General features: G+C 35.6%; 1 protein-coding gene across 1 annotated transcript in view; it reads right to left on the bottom strand.

Moving 5' to 3' along the window:
• LOC108664580 (carbonic anhydrase-related protein 10) overlaps positions 1 to 22,625 on the bottom strand; it is a 46,257-nt gene that overhangs the window by 11,689 nt on the left and 11,943 nt on the right. Inside the window, exons 3-5 of the mRNA XM_018151194.2 lie at positions 8,534 to 8,670; positions 6,549 to 6,737; positions 63 to 158 (exon numbers count right to left, since the gene is read on the bottom strand). Of these exons, the coding sequence (XP_018006683.1) occupies positions 63 to 158; positions 6,549 to 6,737; positions 8,534 to 8,670 (422 nt within the window). The remainder of the gene's footprint in view (positions 1 to 62; positions 159 to 6,548; positions 6,738 to 8,533; positions 8,671 to 22,625) is intronic.

Genomic DNA, 22,625 nt, shown 5'->3' with positions numbered 1-22,625 from the left:
ACAATTTATTCGTGAAATTACTTTTCAGTTTATTATTCACAGTCGTGCGTAATATAACTCACCTGAACTAACACCGAGATGCCAACAATGCCATAAGCTTTGTCAAGAGCTTGTGAAAAATTGGAGTACAGCTGAGAGTTGAAGCCGAGTAGCTGTAACTGGAAAAAATATAAAACCTTTATAAATTAAAGTGAAACATTACATCAAAACAGCGGCATGAAGACTTACGTTCTAAAACTCATTTAAACAAGAGTTAAAGCCGAGTAGCTGTAACTGGAAAAAAGATAAAACATTTATGAATTAAAGTAAAACATTTCATCAAAACATTACAAATGACTCTCTAAAATTCCTTTACACAAGCGAAAATCATTCCCTCTTTTACAATTTTTAATTGTAGGTTATTCTTAAGTAGCAGATATTTTTGTATCGTGTTGCATTGTATTCAATTAAAAGTTTATCCAAACTCCAAGGTATATCTTCGATTAATTTTGTAAAGTGTATGTGTGTAAAAAGTACATGTAAAACAGTGCCCAATCGGTTGGAACAAACGTGTCATCATTGAAAACGAATGCTGATAAAATTTTAATTTTATTCAGTTTCAAAACGATTTGCTGCACACATGATTTGCAATTCGCGCGAAATTATCCATGAAATATTCTTTAAAATATAATTTCCATTATTTTCCTTTCCAGATAATTCAAGAAAAAACTTCTACCTTAAAATTTATAGAACTTGCTACCATGAGAATTTCATCAAATTCACACACAATTCTGACAATAAAATTAAATTTTCAACATATATGCTTTCATTTACATCGAATTCTGCTTCGCATCCCTCAATCGGTCAGTAAAGCGACGAATATTCAAGTTATTATTAGTAATGAATGCTTGGTTTCTATTAAATATTGATTCCAAATCCCTCATGTTCTCATCAGACGTTTCTAAAATGAGTAAAATTCCAGCATATACATTTTTTCATGACTTCTAATTTTAGCTTGCTTAATTTAGAGTCTACCGGCATTAATGTATGAAAATAAAAATGAGTATGAAAAAATTCGTATCGATCAAGCTTTGCTACATGACTGAAAATAGATAAGGATCAATTAAAAAAAATTAGGTTTACGAAGTTCGACCTGAGCTTTAAAACACCATGTTAAATATGGACCGCATTATTTGTTGCTCACTGTATTAAAAAAAGTAATCTGAACAAATCTCAAACTCGCTCTAAATTATATAATCAGATGATGGAATTAATTAAAAAAATAATAAAATATGAATATTAATTTAAATTATACAGATCATGCTGATGATGCCGTATTAGTTATACAGGTACATCTATTTTACATCTCTACTTTAGTTTTGTGGTGGAGGGTATCATTTATAGACAGATGTAGAAATCGAGCGCGGCTTTATGAACATAATAATCACTCAAGGTATTTCGAATATATTCTCCTCAAAATTAATTCTAGCGGCGATCGCAAGGGCATCAATAAAGACCTAAGCCAGGGAATGGATTATTCAGAATTCATGAGGCAGTTCCAAGCAAAGTCCGAGAGATTATTACGTGTCAGGCGCCGAAAATAAGGCTGGTTACGACATTTTACAACAAATGGCCGAACACCCGAGCAACACCAGCCATCTATTGTGCCTTTGTCCGCAAAATCGATTAGTAGCGCATGTTGGAGGTTCTTGATTCTAAACCAGGAGCCACACCTGCTTTCTTGACCACATTTTTACTCGTCTTGGTCTTACATCGTCTCAGCACGTATATTATAATATTATTATTAAAACACGTGAGGATTAATGATCGAGCAAGCATTCACATCATTAATCAACATTAAGTAAGCATTTACATCACTAATCAATACTATTCATTATCTAAAAACGTGATCAAATGCTCAAATAAAGACTAAAATCTATCTGAGAGTACGTATGATGTATAAATTTTAGTTGACGAACCAAACTCCTCCAAGCTCAATAACTTATTGTGCATACCTATGAGACTATAAATGAATTTTGACATGCTGAACGTCGATCAACTTCATTGTCATGCAACTGTATAATTTCATGTTATCTGAATTACATTATGCATCTGACATGACATAAGTCAACTTCGAAAGTTCTCTTTTCCTGATAGGTGGTCATTCAATGCCATTCGAGGAAAGTAGCTTGAACAAAATACAAGTAAAATTCTAGCGTTACTTAGTTATTACGTTCATTTCGTCTAAAAGAAATTCAAGAAGTTAAAAAATTAGTTGATCGACCAGTAGATGATATCGTCAGTGCTCTACATAAAGTCGATTTCTGGAGCGACTGCCGACTAGGTTAACCACCTACTTGTCGCTCGATCAGATCCAGTACGCAGTCTCTAATATTAAACATAATGAGCTTTGGCCCGAAGAATTGTAAGCCAATAGCGGGGCCTTTAGTGATCGATTAAATGTGATTGGAGCTACACTCGGTCACTGAATCATTTTTGTGTCGGTCAAGAGCGTGAAACAAATTTATTTTAAACTTTATTGGATCTAAACATGAAGCGGCAGGACACCTTTAGCCCTCGCTCTTATGCTGATCCGATCACTGTTAATCCCTAACGATCGAGTAAATTGGCGCACCACTCGCACTCAACTTACAAGATCATGAGTATGTAACAACATTATGTAGAAAATGTTGGTTACTATATAAGACATTCAATGACTAGCGTTCTGTAGTTTCTCATGTTCCAGATACTTTTTTCGAGATTCAATGGTATATATTGTACATTCAGTTATATATATTGTATATTCAGTATCTTTTAACTAGGTTCTCTCTGGGTCAACGACTCTTCAAATTTTCATGCATCACGAAGAAAAATTTCGTAGCATTGGAGAATAATTCGATACAACTAATCTTTTTTAGCTCATCAAATAATCTAGAAAATTTTTAACAACAGAAACTACGAGACTTAAAAAAACATTAATTACAAACTTATCAAAAAGTTTTGCTCTCTTGAACGATTGTATAGTTAAAGTAAATTGTAAATTCTCGGCGCACGCCGTATCTACTACACGTGGCGTGTTTGCCTCAGGATTATAGATTCGGATGAACTGCTGCATCACTGAACTCTTGTGACTGTAAATTCAATGGCACTTTCATGGCTTGGCCACTAGATCGATGGCCTGGAGTGGCTGCTAGGAGCTGTTGTGGTCACATACTGTATTATTCTATAAGAAGTGACGAGGTTTCAACGTCCTTCAAGAATTCCTGCGTGTTTTCGTCTGTGACTTGAAAAAATCCTTTTACAGTTCGTATGGCATGACGCCTATACAAGAACATCAGGATTGTTTCATGTTATTCTAAAAGAAGTGACGAGACTTTAACATCCTTCAAGAATTTCTGCATGTTTACGTCTGTGACTTGAAAAAATCCTTCTACAATTCATACGACACGATGCTTATACAATAACATCAGAATGGTTTCATCATTTATAGCTTTTCTTATTCAACTTGTATGGCTTAACTCAATGATTCATCTATCAATCAAATCAGTTGCAGCATTCAATTACAACGTAAACTGCTCATGCAAGCGATAACTATAAATTTATTACGGACAAAATTAATTTATTTTGGTTCGATATTTTATTAAATGATTGTTTCTTCTATCTGAAGCACAGGACTCCAAATGGAATACTTTATCGATTACATCTACGCATATATTGATAATTCAATTAATCATTGTGGACATCTTTTATGATGAAAAATGTACATCCCGATTCAAAAACTTTGCTTATTTCAAGCGTATCGGTTCCACTGATACAATAACTATGCAGAGCTGGGCAGCGCTACTTTGAAATGCAGCGGCCGCTACCGCTACATGCTCTAAATGTAGCGGGCGCTACAGCTACCACTACAATTGCTTAAATGTAGCGGGTGCTACCGCTACCGCTACTGAAAATGTAGTGGCCGCTACATGTAGCGCGCTACTGCCCACCTTTGGACGAACAAATAACATGTTGACTCTAGTAACAGGCTTAGGTTGACAACATTACACCGAAATACTTCGTGCAGTTTTATTCTGTAATTTATATTATGTATTTATCATGCTGGTTTCTAAATAATATTTAATCTATTAAGTAAAATCTAAAGGCTTAATCTACAAATGTAGCGGTAGCGCTAAAGCGGTGAAACCTCGTATCGCTACTTAAATATTATCGGGCGCTACCGCTACCGCTACAATTGCTTAAATGTAGCGCCGCTACCGCTACATGTAGCACGCTACTGCCCACCTCTGTAACTATGCAATGGCTTCAAACAGAAATATAATACCTAATAGTGGAATTGTCGAAAGATTTGTGTCACTCATTGTTCTGAAAACTAATTTCAACTGCTGAACTCACCAGTTCAGTCAGTGCTAACAATTTTTATGCACCGCCAACTCACTAAAAAATACATGTAACCCTTACCTGATGCTCATTACTTTATAATAAAAACACGATGGAAAATCAAACTAGTATTATTTTACTACTACTAAAATACTTTAATCAAGCGTACGAGTTTATCTTTCCAAGCGTCAAGAAACCTTTCTTCATAGCCTGAGTAATTCTGTGAGTTAGTCAATAATTTATATATATTTTTTAATTTATAATTTATATAATTGCTTCAGGTAAACTACTCGCCGGAGTTATCATGTCAACTTAGGCCTTAATAATTGAAAGTGAAACATTGTCTACGCATTCCTATAAAAAGTTTATTCATGAGCTGTAAACTTGCTAATAGAATATACGGGTTACAACAACTGAAAATTTTAAATATATACTCATCGGCAGCGTCGCCTAGTTGAGTGTCGGTGATACTTAGTCTGCGGAAACAATATCCTGGTGAAGAGAACGTAAGAAGTTGAAACTATTGCTGAAGAATTCACCAAATGCGAGTGCAAGTCGGGCTGATATAAGATTTATTATACTTCCTTGCTGCATTCAAAATATTTTGTAATGGTTGTTTTAACTTTAGAGAAGTCGATGCGAGACGGGGTGTTTTGCGCTCGTGTCAATGCCAATATGAGACTCGTCAAACTCGAAGTATCTTAAAGTATCTTAGATATCTTCGAATAAGACGTCATGTAATAATTTTCACCCGGGAAAAAAATTCGAAAATTTTCTTGCTGGTATTTCAATTGCGACTTCTATATGGGGTAATATTTGCTATACTAAATACGAATCTTAGCCACTTTCTTCAACAATTCAATCTATAACCTATCAATTTGACGCTCATTAAATGTAGAACCATTTTGGGCAGCAAGAAACACGACAGGATAATATGAAAACAAAGAGTAAAAAACTTTTGGAATTGAAGCAAGGAGCGACGTTGTATGTTACACGTCATATTCGTAATGCACGCTAATGTGCGGGACAAGCTATCAGTCATGCAGCGGTAGGATGGCTAGCACGCCACGAATAATTGTACGGTCTCTGTTCTCTACATGAAACATGAACGCCGTTACTTCCAAGAAAAGTATGACGTAGAGTATGCCATTATTTATATAAAAATGTGATGAGCAGCATTACGACTCACTTGCACTGAGAATCATTCAAAAAGGAGCATGTGCGTAATATTTTTTTTTGTAGCAGAACTCTGAATATAAAACTATGAGAGAAGGCTTCTGAGTTTTGTAAAACGTGTTCTCCAAGAGTTACGGGATCTTTCATTGCTACAGGGTGATTCACGGACACTTTTTAATTTGAGAGCTCTAAATAACTATTAAAGATATCATTACATTATAAAATTTATCGAAAAAAATTGCCTTAGTTTTTTAATCCCTTAGCTCTGATGATAACATGGCATAAATGACGGTCCCCATTGTCAATTTATTCAGATAATCGATTTTCGAAGTTTCTTTCAACTCGCTGAAGCATATTTGCGAGTATGTTGGCGATGGCTTGGCATATATAGTTATTCAAATAATGTAGGGTCCTTGGACCCTACCCGCTTGCATTTACAATTTCCACTTGCTTTTAAATGTGTTTACCCTCGTAACAATGTATTTCCGATCAGGAACTCGACCTGAAGGACGAATACGGAACGGAGTGCGAATGGTCGTTGAGTAGCGATAACGGAACGGCCATTAGAAAAGTACGCTCGACAGCAAACGCACGCTACTCACTTGTCCAGTGCAGTGGCAACTGACTAGGTAGGACACAAAACTTCATGACCTTGCCTTTACGAAATACTCTTCGCCTTTTCCCCACAACATTTGGCTGCTTGGTGCGAAGTACAAAACAGGAAGTTTCCGTGTATCAAGGAATGAGGAGCTGCTTGATTCTAGCGGCTTTTAGAAAGTTAATGAATGACTGATTCTGTTGTTTAAATGATAATTTAAAACTTGACTTTTTTTCAATTAATGCAGAATATGAGGCAAGGACACTAAGTTTAATTTTTAAAATAAACTTTTGCAGCATGACCTCCAAAAATATAAATTTAAGCAACATTGACCGTGCAACAAACAAGAACAGTTTCTTTGCGTGTGCTATTTATACAATATTGAAAATCAATATAATTCAATTTAGTTGAGTACCTCTGCGGGAAATGCCCTGCCGCTGACGGTGTGTTCGGAGCCGAGCTGGTCCGACGCGCCGTAGTGCAGGTGAATTTCCGTGAGTTGGTAGCGGTAGGACAGAGGGCCGCCCGTGACGTTCAGTGGTGGCTTGCTGGAGTCTAGTGACACCACCACGCTATGACCGGTGTTCTCTACCGTGCAGCTCACCTGGCCAAACATAAGGGGATGGTAATTTAATTGCTACTTAGATGGATATTTGTTACTTACTCATACAGGAGTTTATTTCATCATCTTGCGTAATGAATTGAAAAAACAATCATACGCAAGCCCATTGGGAAGTCTTAGCAATCATTAAATTCATGACATTATAAATTCATGACATCATTAAATTCGTTTCCGCCTTCAAGGCGATTGAAGTTTGCCATCTGGATACTATTAGAAAGAAATACATTATTGATCAGAATCTGGAAAAATTATGAAGATAATTCTCCTGGAAATTAATTCCAAGTTCTGTAGACTAACCATATGCGTATCAAAGTTAAATTAATTATTTTATCATCAAATTTTTTACTACTTACATTAAATGATTGAAAATAAGAATATTTGATTTTCACATTTAAGTCATCATGTTGATCACTGGTGTTTTACTCTAACTGGCATCATTTATTTCCAGAGCGATCAAGTTCAAAATGAAAATCAAGTTTGAAAGATCAAATACTATTCAACAAATTTGCTCATTACATTATGAAAATTTAAACGCAAATTCGCGCGAGAATATATGACAACGAATTAGAAGCAAACGAGGAATAGAACACAGATTCGATAAAAAATTAAGATTAGTTGCCGTTTTTCAATTGTTAAGTCAACTTGATTTATAAATTCTGTTATTTAAATGTGTTTATACCCATACATACAATCGATATATAAATGGTTTCCAGTAAGGCTATGGAAGCAATCACCGACTAACTCTCAAGTATTCATGCCAAGATGTGCGCAAGCAATTATTTTAGAATTATCAATCAAATCTGGTGCAAAAATAACTCAATATTCAATCACTATATGAACGAGGGCTTTAATAATAATTATTCAAATACGGTAATTAGTTCGTCTTATTGAGACATCATACTCTTGTAATCACAGCTGCTGTAAAGTGTCATCTAATCCTGTTCAATTTTAAATACAGATCAAACGTTAGTATGATTAAAGAAGATCTCATTGCTTTATTAGAGTGATAATCATCTGTTAATGATAAGTGATGTGAACTGATATTATATCGTGCGAGCGGCGGCTGGGCGGAATTTCTTAGCAGATCTCTAATGGGTTTCAGAGAGCTTTTGCAAGCAGCAACTGACTAATTACCAGGAATTGATAAAGGCAAGCAGCAGGTTAGTTTTATGCACACCTTAACTTGCATTTAAGTTCCATATGACATTATTAGTATAGGGTGGACCTGCACAATTTTGAAGTTGAATGTTTGATCGAGGTGATCTTGAATTCACGAATGATCTTTCATATTCGACCAGATAGCCGTGTAAATAAAATGAACCCAATTTCTTTAATAGTTCATTAATTTAAGCTTCTTGCTCAGAAACGCTGCTGCAATATAAACTGAGTGAGTAATCATATTATTATCTGATGACATAACTTAAGATTTTCGATCTTTCCAAGCTAATACATTACTTCATTGTAACTTTGTTTTTTCAATATTTTAAGTGGGTGATAACAACGTTTAGGAATCAAATCGACGTCGATTCTGTAATCGTCGTCAAAATCAGGAATCAAATCAATGTATTCGTTGACGGATTTAAAACAATATATTAAGAGCCTATATAATAACAATATATTGTTTAAGTTAAAATATAATATAAAGATACAATAATAATATTATTATATTAAGAGCTCAATAAAATATTTATAGCTTAACAATATATCGCTCAAGTTATATCATATTAATTAAGTTACAATAAAAATATTGTTATATTAAGAGCTAAATTAAGCCTCACTTTATGTTTATCGATGTGTAGATGTCGCAGGTTGGGGTCGTACAATAGCCTGGCAGGGTCGATGTCTATTGGACTCTGACGTCGGCCGCGGCTGCACAAACTCCAGTCAGGGTTGATGAGACCCCAGAAATCGGGACCTGAGAAACAACAAATCAAATTTGTAACTTGCAAAGGCAAGAAATTAAATGCATGGCTTAGTGAGAGCGTTTGCACCGATAGGTTTACATAGAAAACAGTAGTGATGAATTGATCATTGCAAAGTCGACCAGGCTGGAGTTTTTTTAAAGATGAATTAGTACTTATCACATATATTGAGTGAAAATTTCCTTACGATTTTATTCTTTTATGTCGTATCAAGAAAATTGAGCAATTATAATTGCTTGTTTATTCTTCTGCAGCCATTCCATTAGAAATTCTCATAACGAATTAATCCAGAATTAACATAATGATAGGAAAATAATTTTCCAGAATGTCAAAATTCAAGCATCGTCTTAAAACACAGCAAAGCGAGCCTAATATTGGATAAATGAACGCGCCATTTAAATCACTTTCTTTGAACTCTATGCTGCACACATGTTGTGTTGTTTATTATTTCTGAGGACACTTTATGAGGTACTAACGCATAAAATTTTCATTGCAGTCTGGAGAGAAGCATAAAAATGACCTCCAACATTGTGAATCCTGGAGATTTTTTCATATTTTTCGTCTCTCCTTCATTTGTATCATCGGTAAGCATTTCAATGAGGTCACTATCATACAGTAGGCCTATGGAGCAGGACTCAAAGCCTACAAAGTTGGTACTTGCGTTTGCATCCATAGTCAAATTGGTGCAGCTAGTGTTTCAGAAGCGGTCATAAAAGAATAGTTTTACGTAGTATCACATACTCTATTCAGGTCCTCGAAAAAAGTGGGTTCTAAAAACCGTTAACGATCGTGGTTGACTCGAAATAATAAACTAAATTCTATGGCATTGCAAAACGGCTTTAAGGGGAGCGTCCACCCTAAAATAGAAAATTTTCACTTTTTCGGTTTTTATACTCATTTTAAAGCTGACATTCTGCCCTATCCAACGGTACCATTTCCATATCTGTACGTTGATTTATGATTTCACGACATTTCATGAAAGGGGGGGCGGGTGGGGGAGTTCTTCAAGTGATTAGATAGGAGCTAATTCGCTGCCCAGCACTACAAATACAGTGTTTCTATGAGGTGTAGCTCAGTGTGCCTCCGGGCTTTGTAGGGAGAGGTGCGCATGTAGTCGCTCCCACCATCCTTGAGTGGAATCAAGCTCCAGAAACGTTTAGTTTGGTATCTATGCTACATTGAGCGCCTATTGCCTGTCTCTTATACACATCTAGATGTGTATAAGAGACAGCTGCTGCCCTGCGCTGCATGACTTGTTCTGCCTGCCCTGCGCTGCATGACTTGTTCTGCCTGCCCTGCGCTGCATGACTTGTTCTATTTTCTTTCCGCTGCACGATGACGCAAAAAAGACAGCTAAAGCAACGTCTGAATAAATGTCCTAAAGTATAAAGTGACGACTTTAAAGTTAGTTCACACAACTATTTTATTCATCATTCGAGTGTAAATGATATATAGAAACAACCGCAACATTCTCATGCTAAATGAAAAGTTTTGAATTCAAATCAAAGGGTAAAGTATGTTGTATAAGATATCAGTTGTTACGTTTATTTCTTCTTAAAATAACTAATTGATTCGTCATAAACCAATTCATTAAAAACTTAAGCTCATTATTGAAAAATTATTAATTTTCCCTGCAATATTAGACCTAAGAGGAGACGAAAGTTCAAATTTATAACTATATCCCAAAACAAATTCAATTATTTGATGGAAAAAATATCTTCCAAAGAAAAAATCTTCAATTGGTTTAGTGGTGCTGTTAATGGAAAAATATCTTCGTTTACTTCCGAAGAAAAAAATTGAATTGGTTTAGTGACGCTGCTTTTGTTGCGGATTCGGCGACGAGTGTTGGCATGAACGCAGAGCGGAGACAACACGAAGAGCAAACTCTGGTGTACTGAATATTTCAGGGGACCTTCATGATTCAGACGCCAGCTTTGCGTGCTGCTATTGTGGCCATCCTTCGCTTTTTACACTTAAAAAATTGTATAATGTAAAGTTTTTGACAGAAAATTCTCCAGCTGTTATTATGTCCTGAAAATTGTTCAAAATTATCAATCAATTTCATAAGGATTACCAATTCCTCAACACTAAAATTCAAAGATCATGTTAACATATAAACTATTGATAATCGGAGAATGTAGAGGATAAGGCAGAGAGGCGCTAGTGAAACGCACACAGTTTAGTAGAGTCTAAATATTTCCTCATAACCATTCTACAAGAAAAAAATTACCTTCGACTAAAAATAACTGGCGCCTAAATATTTTCCCTACACGGGCTTCACCTAGCAAAAATATTAAACGGAAATAAAAAATAACCCAGTTGACCGGTGCTTAACATTTCGACAATATATTGGCAACCCTCATAGAAAAATATCACCTCGAAATAAAGAAAAAGTTTTCTGATACCTTTAATTTTTTTAATATAGGTTCCCCTGTTGAAATATTTTACCAATAAAAAATAACGCAGTTGACTGATGCTTAAATACTCTCTCAATATCTATAAAAAAATTAGATCATTACACACTGCAGTGAGTGACGAAGAGCGCATTTTCCAACGTCCATCCGTCCGTCCGTGACGGACGGACGGACGGACATGACGAGCACAATATCGCTTTTTTTCCATAAATGAGAAAATACGCTAAAAACTAAAAAAATACCCTGAAATAGAAATAATTATTCATCGACGATCTCATCGTGCATGATGAATTCATTGTCAAGGACATTATATCAATAGTGCAGTACGACAAGAACGGGAATGTGGTAGATTTTAAGCCTATTAAAGAGTGGAGTATCGGGGCTATGCTGACCTCGAAGTTGGGCAGCAACTGAATCATCGATCGACGGCTCTTCTACGAGTGAAAATTAGGCGGCGGGGCTGTTGATCATCGATAATCTATGGGAATTCCTTAAGTATTGAGTATTGTTTTTACGACAAGACACGTATTACTGGGTGTAATAATTCTCAAAAGCACACAAGGGTGTTTATTATGTGTTTAAAAATTCTATTGCATAGAACAATATTTTTATGAATCATTTAATAACATTAATAATTTTTCCCGTATTGCCGTACTTTCACACAAAAGTGAACTTCGACATTTGCGTACGTGTAATGGAATAATTAATGCAGAGCAGTCCATTATATCGATGATAATGACTTGATGGTGATGCAGTACCAATTAATAAAGCATTTGATCTTATCTGTATTTAGCAGTACCAGTTTCTAATTGATATATTAACTTACTCATTTAAACCAAAATTAAAGTGATATTAACTTTAATTTAGCAACTTGGAGAAACATTGCAAATTTCCTATGCAATGTTTTAATAAAGCTTCAATGCGTCAAACATTTATTACACGAAATTACCTACTGGTATTAGCAGGAAAAAAGTTAAAAACAGAAATTCTCAAGTATTTAGTATATTAATGAAACCTTTTTTCTACATAAAATACTTTGCCAGCTGCATTATAGACGCATATGAATTCTATGCGCTAGAAACTATTTCAAGAGAATAATGAGCTTAAATAATTGTCATTTATTTTGTTCGCCAGTTTTGTGAATACGAATTTCCAGCCGAAATAAGCCTGAGGTATAATAATTGGTAGATATTTGAATAAGTTAGTGATCCGTGCGCCAGCAGCCATTGATGGATATAGATTTTGAACAGTTCGTATGGAGCCATCAGCCTAACGAAGAAAAGTATGGCAATACAAACATAAGCTCGGAATTGGATGTGATGAAAATTCTCGTGACAAATTTTCACCTCGGAAAAATATATCCTGCACTCATTTAACGCGAACTGTTTGCAATAGTTGAAGTTTGGGCAAAAGAAATTGCGTTACTGGAGATTTTGCATTTATTTTTCGATGTAGCACCTGCATCCTACAGAAAGAAGAACACCTGACACCTTTGCCGAGACCACCTAGCTCATTTATTCATCCTTATTCTATAAGTATTCGACCACAGGCACGAAATTTTCTCGTTGAACTGTATTGAACTAATCATTAATTCATAGAGGTCTGCGACTTTCACACCCATGTCTTGCACAACAAAGTGTAAGCTGAACTTGAGCAGAACATGACCCGGTGGTCGTATTAGGTCCCTTGCTTTGCGGCCTTAATACGTCGTTTATCAAATCCATCGCAAGAAGAGTTCTTAAGGAGTCCATCCATTAAATGCTCATGAACATGCAACGCTCGAATGTACCGCATCAATGCGGTCTATATTCCTGATCTTGCGTGGCATTAATGTATCAGTAAGCGAAGTGAGTTTACAAAATATGAATATTTTTTAGATGTTGTTAAGACAGAGTAAGCAAGCCGGCGATCAAACTCATGTGGAACTAATAGACTGTCTATGGCATTTACTACTAAATACATCATTGACAAAAAAACCTCTACAGTAATTGAATAGAATATCTCGACTATTGTTCAAAAGTGATCAGTAGCATACTGAAAATCGAGACCTCACTTCTACGCCTCTATGTTTCGCTCCTGATGTGCCAAAAATCTATTTTGAACTGCTAACAAATAAGGAAAATGATCTCCAAGCCTTCAATTTTATTATTTTTCTCAAATATTGATAACAAAATTGCAAACAACACCCACTCACATGATTACTAATAAGTTGATATTTAAAATAAATGTGTATAAATAGAAAAAAATTATGAATGAAGATATTTATATCACGAATGCAAATTCATATAAGGTTGTGGAGCTGCCATTCAATATTGCAGCTCTGAGGCGGCGGTGTTCCCTCAATAACAGAGGGTAAGGCTTGGCATGCAGGAGCATCCATCAGCACCATTAGCCCTGGTCTGTCCTCAGCCCGCGCATTCCGCCCAGTGGATGAAATCAAACTCATGCGCTGCGAGTCTGGCAGTGCGTCAGGCATTGAACGTATTCAATAAGATATCTAAAGTATATATAGTGAAAAATGTATTAGAAATGTCCAATTAAATCCCTAGTACATTAGATATATAGTGAAAAAAGTATTAGAGACGACCGATTAAATATCTAGTATATTGGATACTGTATATAGTAAAAGAAGTATAAGAGATGTCCGATTAAATATCTAGTATACTGGATAAACAGTAAAAAAAATTATTAGAGAGGTCCAATTAAATATTTAGTATATTGGATACATAGTAAAAAAAGTATTTGAAATGTCCAATTAAATATCTAGTACATTAGATATATAGTAAAAAAGTATTAGAAATATCCAATTTAATAACTCTATTACAACTTATATTAAATAAGGACGTCCAACATACCAATCGAATAGTGCAGTTGATTAACGATGTCGCAGTGAAAAATGCAAATCATTACGAACACACCCTTTTCTTGAGCAAATGCAGAATAGAATGAGTAATAAATGTCTCGTGATGGCTACATGGGAAACATTAAGTATTTAATTTGAGACATTTTAATAAGTAATGTAGCCATGTGCATGGCTACATGAGTAATGGCTTCATTTAAGCATAACTTCATTTGAGCATGACTTCATGTGAGCATGACTTCATGTGAGCATGACTTCATGTGAGCATGACTTCATTTCAGCATGACTATGACCATATGTGAGACTGGCTTTGTAATGCGCGAATTCCGAGTCGTAGCGTTCAAAGCACTTTCGTCTAATTTTGAACAGTGCATGATTTCATCATTCAATTTTTCGTCTGTATGCGTTAATACGGAACATAGAAATTTGGAAAAAACTATATTTTAAGGGGACTCTTTATAACGTTAGAATTATGTGCCGTGACCGCGCAATCGCATCAAATGAGAATAAAACTATTACTTGGGATAAAAATTGAAACGAATTAATTTTGGATGGAAAATTCAGAAATTATTTCAAATAATTCAGATCCTCCGTTTCCTATTCCAGCCTCTCGCAAATTTCAAATCATTTGACTTATGCCTAAGAGTTTTTATTTCATCGTTATATCATCAATTTATTTCATCATTCAATATTATCTCAAGAGAATAGACTCATTACTGATAATTCTTAACGTCACTTTAGACGTTATATAAAAAACGACGGAGGTCGTCAATTGATCAATTCTTCTCTTACTCCTTGACAAAAATCGAGGCGCTTGAATACAGAGGCCTTCAGCGGTCAAATTTCACGGCCCCCTTGATGAAGTGAAATGCACAGGCACGGCTGGGCGAGGGAAGGCCAAGACTGGTCAAGGGAAGGCCAAGACTGGTCAAGGGAAGGCCAAGACTGGGCGAGGGAAGGCCAAGACTGGACGAGGGAAGGCCAAGACTGAACGAGGGAAGGCCAAGACTGGGCGAGGGAATATCAAGGCTGGGCGAGGGAAGACCAAGACTGGACGAAGGAAGGCCGAGACTGGGCGAGGGAATATCGAGGATGAGTAAGGGAAGGACAAGACTGGGCGAGGGAAGGCCATGGCTGGGCGAGTGAAGGCCAAGTCTGGGCGATGGAAAGCCGAGACTGGTCGAGGGAAGGCCAAGATTGAGCCCGTAATGGTCGCCCAGTCATGCAAGATGAATGATCTATTCGAGGACTTGAAAAGACAGGCGCTCCTTCGAATCCTGGTGAAGATTACCATCAAGGATGGTCATCAAGTCTGACAAAGATTGCAATAATGGTGTTAAGTAAACCGGGGCAGAATAAGAAAGAATATCGATATGGTCGTCTGGCGAGATTAACGAGGATGCGTTTGACGTGACGTTCAACCAAAAGATGCTGTAGTTTGAGGAACAAATTCTTGAGCAGCTATCTTGGTCGTGATAAAAAAATTTAATACGCGAAGCAAACTTTATATTTTAAAATGACCTCCTAGGCTCTCGTGAGCCTTAATTTTCGAAATAAACACCATCCTGTATATTTTTGTAATTAAAGAAAACGCATTTACTGATACCAAGGCTTATCATGAAATGATTAGTTTTAATTTTTAATTCGTTTTTTCTTTAAATCAGCGTTCATCGAGCGGTTCGGGACTTGAAATTCTAACGTAATCTTCCCCATTTTTAATTTTACGAGGGGATTAGGCGTGAGCCTCCAAATTAAAAATACAATCTATGCTTCCGATTGGTTAAATCTTAGGTAGATCAAATTGATTTGTGTACATTTTAGAGACAACCTAGCTTTAAAGAATAATAACCTATCCTAAAGAATAATAACGTATCCTGATCAATCCTAAGACTCACGCTAAGCGCTTAGAACTTATCAGTTAATTTAAAATCTGAACGTCGATAGGCATATAAAATTCAGCATGTTTCTATATTATTGCAGGTTCAATTGAATACGAGTTTACTTCAAATCTGATGGATCTTCTTGCTTTACCATATTAATGCAGTATTAACGCAAATATCACGGAGGCCGGGTTATATGTTCTCACACACCAATATTCTAATATCCTTGAGGTACTTTTACTGATATTAGTCCATTGGTTGGTCATATTATTTGATATTTTTTTTTAAATATTAGGCGCCTAAAGACTGTTTTCGCATTAAAAAAATTAATTAATAAATAATATATTAATAAAGTAAAACATATCAAAAGAAAACTAATCAATAAATTTATGCTAAAATAAATGTTGTACGCTTAACTTGAAAAGTGATTAATTTCATTTACGTTGATTAATTTAAATTTTGGACAAAAATACTCAGTACGTTAATAATAGAACGAGAAAAATATGGTATTTTCTAAAAATAACTATAACGTGCGATTCATCATCCAGTTTTAGCATCAGAACTTCCGTTTAAATATTCCTCCACTCTTCTTTTAGAGCTATTATCAACTGCGAATATTGTTATTAAAATACATAAAGTATCCTCACAAAAATCCGCAACGTAACCAAAATTGCGCAATGTGAATGATTCAGAAAAAAAAACGAAGAGCTATCCGCAAAATTTGATCCACATCGAAGCATTTAAGCAGCCTGCATTTCTTAGAGTAATTTCGCAGTACGTTGGCTAGTAATGAATTGGCTTCTACAGTGCCATAATAATTATAAATCACTGAGAATATTTTGCAAAAATTATCAGCATTAGATTTCAGATTTATACATAATGTTGCCGGTGCCTAAAACCCAGATCAGCTTAATATGAATTTAATACGTTGCAGATTTGCTCTGTGGCGAAAAGGTTATGGTAACCCCGGTTACAATAATATGTTTTCTTGTATGTTTCTTGGGTTGTTCAGTCTTGAGATATCGCGAAGAAGATCAAGTCACGCGCTCTGGTCGCAAACAAGCAACATGGACAAGCCAGAGGGAGACATGTTCTGCACATGTTATTGAAGGCTTGCCAAGTCCTGTTGTTTGTCGAAGGATTAACAAGCTTCGAAACAGGAGCAATATAAAATAAAAATAGAAGCATCGGCTACGCACCGAATGATCCAAGACATCTATAACGTCAGTGTTCGATTTCTTAGATGAAATACAGTAAAGTATTTAAGTATTAAGAAATATGCCTATTGCTAGATTAAATTTTCATCAGCAGGCAGTCTAAAACTGGGACTGATTATCAACTAAACTTCTTGCTTGAGTATGCGACAAATACATTGTTAAACTTTAAAATACTAATTGTCGGAATAATTCAACCAACTATTTCGACTGATTAGGAAAAGTTACGTTTTTCTAGAACTAGTTCGTTGCTTCACTTAAACATGTGCGTAAAGTGCAGAAAAAATTGCAGTAATCGACCACGCTTCGTTCGCAACGACCCAATCGGTCCAATATTGTTGAACCGTAGGGTAACATGGGGCAGCGAGCCCACTGCGGGTCACGGGCCCATTGCGGGTTTCTCGCTAAGTATGGCAGATATTGGTCCGTGTTCTCTACCGCCTGTCGACAGTTTCACAGGGATGAAGTGTACGGATTTACGTTTTGCTAAGTGTTTGCGTTATTAAGTTCTTTGCGAATAACTGTTTTAGTCCAGATAAAAATTTTTTTGCCGCTAAATAAAGTTTTTTTTTCGATTACTATAGATGAAGCTTTTGAAATTACTGTGAATTATTTTTTCAAATTAATATTTATAGGGATAATTTTGAGACCAAGTTTAGACTATTAGCTTTTAAAATAAAATGTTGACACGATATAAAATGAAATGATACCTAGTGGGGGCAACGGGCCCACGCGTGTCACGGGGCAAAGCGCCCATGGTTGTTGATGAGAGTTTTTATGGTGTTGGCTGAAATCACGATTAGGTACGAATTCTCTGCACATAATATCTGGATTATGGACGAAACTGGAACGAAGTTTTTTTCTGATCAACTAAATATATTTTTTCTAGTCAAGGATACATTTTTTACCGCAAGGATATATTTTTTAAGTTAAGGATATATAATTTTATGTCAATGAAATATTTTTCTTCACGTCAGTGATAGATTTTTTAAGCTAAGAGTATATTTTTTTCAAGTTAAGTATATGATTTTTTGAGTTGTCAATGAATGAGTGAATGTCATATTTTTTATTGCATTTTCTTATTTATAACTGTAAAGTGTTGTTTTATCATTTTTAAACGAAAAATATGCATTTGTGGTAAAGGGACCATGGGTGGGCGCCTTGCCCCAAGCCCATGGGCCCATTGCCCCAGGGGTGGGGCAATGGGCCCATTTTGACACTTTTTACAAAACAGTGCTTCATTAAAAATTGAATAAACATATAGGCGTCTAATTCACATCATACATTCCTCATTAGTTGTACCTTTAAACAATAAAAAAAGCACCACCTCGTATCACTTGAAACTTCATCAAAAATTTAGTTTAAAAAAAGGGGGGGCGCGCTGCCCCATGTTGCCCTATATGCATAAGTGTCTTATAACCGGAAAATTAGTGAAGTTCCTGGTCCGGTTCTAAAGAAAAAATATTGAAAATTTTCAATATATACACTCTAAAAACCTAAATATAGAATCAATTTGAAAATTGTCAATATATATAAAATGAGCAACATTGGATACCTCACATACACTAATAGGTATAGAGACGAAAGTTAGAAATTTTTAGTGATTTCCGGCTGACTCCTAAGCCATAAGTAATTGAGTATACATGATAACCCAGCGTTGGAATTTAGTTCTTAGAAGCTGGTTTATTTTAATTAAATGAATAAAATACCTTGAGTAATTATGATTACTCTATTTTACATTTTTTTGAAACATAATGCAAATTGCGGATGATATTATGTATTACAACACGGATGCTTTTTAGCCGTACGATCTTCTAAAATTAAAGGATTTGTCCGGTCTTTTAAAATTAAATTCAAAAATTATATTTTGAGCCGTGCTCAACGTTCACTTTATACGTATTGAAATCACTAAAACGTGAAACGAGATATTTAGTGCGCCATTCATTTTATCAGGGACACATTATACCTAAAACCCTACTTATTGATATGCCAGCGGCAACGAAACAATATTTAACTTATAAAAAAAATAGCGAACAAATAATGACATATATTATTTGGTCTTCAACAGAGCTTTTATAACGTATCACTCACAGTAATATATAACTTACGAATCATATAAAACTTTTTTAAAGGGATCCCAACATTTTTCAACACAGGGTATTTTATTTTTACACTTCGTGGCTGCTAAATGCCTTCAAGTTTCAATACTACAGTCGAGTAGACGCCTCAGGTGCATCATTGCATGTCTTCTGGTTAATTGCAATGAGATATTCTGCTTTAACAATCTTCTAGCTTAACATTATTTCTTATATGGCTTTATTGTTCTTTATTATAGTCCAGGAAAGAACAATCTAGGTCATCGATTGCTCGAACTCGATTTGTTGAATTCCAGTATCACTTCGAAAACTTTTCAGTTAATTTTCTCTGAGTTTTCAATTTTCAAAACTATTGATAATAAAGAAGAAAAGTTTGATTTAAAGAAAATTCACAGACAAGATCAACGACGAAATGCTGTGCAAGTTCTTTAGCTTCAATTAAGTTCAGCGAACGAGACATGTGCTAATTATGCTTAAAATTATATATTAGCTACCTTATTTACAACGCAGCCGAGCCATGTGAAAATGTAGCATTTACACGGAATCTGAGCATCATGATGATCATACCCAGAAAAAATTAGATTAGATCAGTACTCACTGCAGTGAGTGACAGAGAACGAATTTTCTCCGTCCGTCCATGAAGTCACGGACAGACGGACGGACGGACGGACATGACGAGCACAATAACGCATTTTTCCTTAAATGAGAAAATGCGCTAGAAATTATTATGATACCTTGAAAAAACTCAACATGATGTTGAGTTTTTTTTAAATATGCTCAATAAATGTGTCCAAACGATCAGGAATTCAGTTCTTTTTAACATTTCTTTCTGAAAAACATGAAAAGCCAGACAAATTTTGGTGAACTTTTCCAACACGTAGCTAGGAGCTAATAATGTGAATTTAGTCACTCAATTTGCAGCGGGTAAATAGAATTTCGGAGGTTCTCATATATTTCCTCATTCACACAATTGCAAAAATTAGCTTAATTCATTACATTCACATAATAACATGCGGCTCATAATAAAACTTCATCAGCGAGATGAAAATAAACAGTAAATGAGATACCATTCATAAGTCTTTGACAATAAATGGCTGTTGAGGAATCTTAATCTGCATGGGTATCTGCATGGGTATCTGCATGGGTATCTGCATGGGTATCTGCATGGGTGTCTGCATGGGTATCTGCATGGGTATCTGCATGGGTATCTGCATGGGTGTCTGCATGGGTATCTGCATGGGTATCTGCATGGGTATCTGCATGGGTATCTGCATGGGTATCTGCTACACAGGTACTTCATTCACAGACGACGTGTGCGTATACGTATCTGTAACACACGACCAGTCGTGGTTAAAAATGAAGGACGGTTTATGAATAATATGCGTTTAAAAATTACTTTTTAAAGACAACACTTCTGAAAAATCCAGTGTCTTGGATGTTACACATGTACTAAGAATTTCTAATTTTATTTTCGAATAATGAAAAAAATTATTTTTCAACATTTTTTAAGATATCAAAATTTTGTAAGTTTCCAAAATTATTTATTCTGTCAACTGATTCATACATTGTCTCTGACTTTATGCAATTGTGCAAAATTTCAGATCAATTGGACAGGAAAAAGTGTGTCAAATATCAGTTTTAAGATTTGTAGCTGACAAAATAATTATTTAAATTTTTTAATATTGAAAAAAATATTATTTTTTAATTTTTAAAATCAGTTATTTCGTCATTTGATTCATGCATTGTCTCCAATACATTACCTACTCCTCATCAGTGCAGCGCATATAAACTAATTAATAATTAATATTAAATAATGTTAAAAATTGAAATTAAAGTTAAAGATTTTTCTTATTAAAAATAAATTAATTGCTAAAAATAGAATAAGCAATTAATTCATGGGATGAATTCACACAAGATACGTGGGTATTGAGCGCGCGTGTCAGTGTCACAACAGCGCCGGCGCGCCGAGCCAAACAAATATTGGGTCCAGCCTGCACGCGATGTGTTCTGTGCTCGATGCCGCATTACATTTGCCGCGCTCTGCTTAGCTCATTAGCTCATTAGTAAGTTAACATTCCTAAGTCAGCTCATTAATCAAGACATTAAGTAATGACGTCATGACTTGCTAACTGTGGTGACGTCTTGATTAGTTCAGATGTGATGACATCATGATTAGCTCAGATGTGATGACGTCATGATAAGCTCAGATGTGATGACGTCATGATTATCTCAGATGTGATGACGTCATGATTATCTCAGATGTGATGACGTCATGATTATCTCAGATGTGATGACGTCATGATTGTCTCACATGTGATGACGTCAAAATTATCTCACATGTGATGACGTCATGATTAGCTCAGATGTGATGACGTCATGATTATCTCAGATGTGATGACGTCGTGATTATCTCAGATGTGATGACGTCATGATTATCTCAAATGTGATGACGTCAAAATTATCTCAGATGTGATGACGTCATGATTATCTCAGATGTGATGACGTCATGATTATCTCAGATGTGCTGACGTCATGATTATCTCAGATGTGATGAAGTCACGAGTTAAATCCATGTAGTATCCTGACACAGAAAATCACATACATGCAGCGAAGGATCAACCGTTCCATGCACAATTAAAAATACTGGAAAAAATCGCAAAATGAGACATTTTTCTGGAGAAAAATAACACGGATCAGAATTTTTTTTCCGTCTATATCGTAGTCGCCCCGGCGCACCGTATGTGGGATGATCGGAGTGTGAAAATTTGGAGTGAATTATGTTCGGATTGGGATGATGTTCAAAAAAGCCATATAAAGTCAGGGTGAGAATATTGAGTGGCATTTACTTTCAATAACTACTTATTTGGCTTATTCTAATTTGCACAGTTCTGAGCAAAACTATATTCGAGAATCATACCTTTCAAGATTCACAAGATGAATATAATATTATTAAACCCGTACGATAATTTAGATTATTTTTACAATAAAAGCGTTGACACAGTCTGCATGTACAAAAATATATTGTTCTGTGGCTCTAAACCCGATCAATGTTCTCTGTCTTCCAGGAACGCAGGAGTCCGGGCCGTATTAATGCTGCTGGCTTATGCATCACATTAGGCGTAAGTAAAGTCCTGCTATGTTGACCAGGACAATAAGTGAGGTGAGGGATATTAGAAAGAGAGTATTTTATTGTATATCAGGATATGACAGGATATCAGGATATTTGTCAGGATATGCCACGTAGACACGTGTTAGGATATGATACGTAGACACGTGTCAGGATATGCCACGTAATAAGACACGTGTCAGGATATGACACGTAGACACGTGTCAGGATATGCCACGAAGACACGTGTCAGGGTATGACACTTATACACGTGTCAGGATATGACACGTAGACACGTGTCAGGATATGACACGTAGACACGTGTCAGGATATGACACGTAGACACGTGTCAGGATATGACACGTAGACACGTGTCAA

The sequence above is a fragment of the Hyalella azteca genome, unplaced genomic scaffold, assembly GCF_000764305.2.
Source record: "Hyalella azteca isolate HAZT.00-mixed unplaced genomic scaffold, Hazt_2.0.2 contig15442, whole genome shotgun sequence".
Taxonomy (NCBI): domain Eukaryota; kingdom Metazoa; phylum Arthropoda; class Malacostraca; order Amphipoda; family Hyalellidae; genus Hyalella; species Hyalella azteca.
Note: the sequence above shows the minus strand (reverse complement) of the source record. Positions and strands in the feature narration are given on the sequence as shown.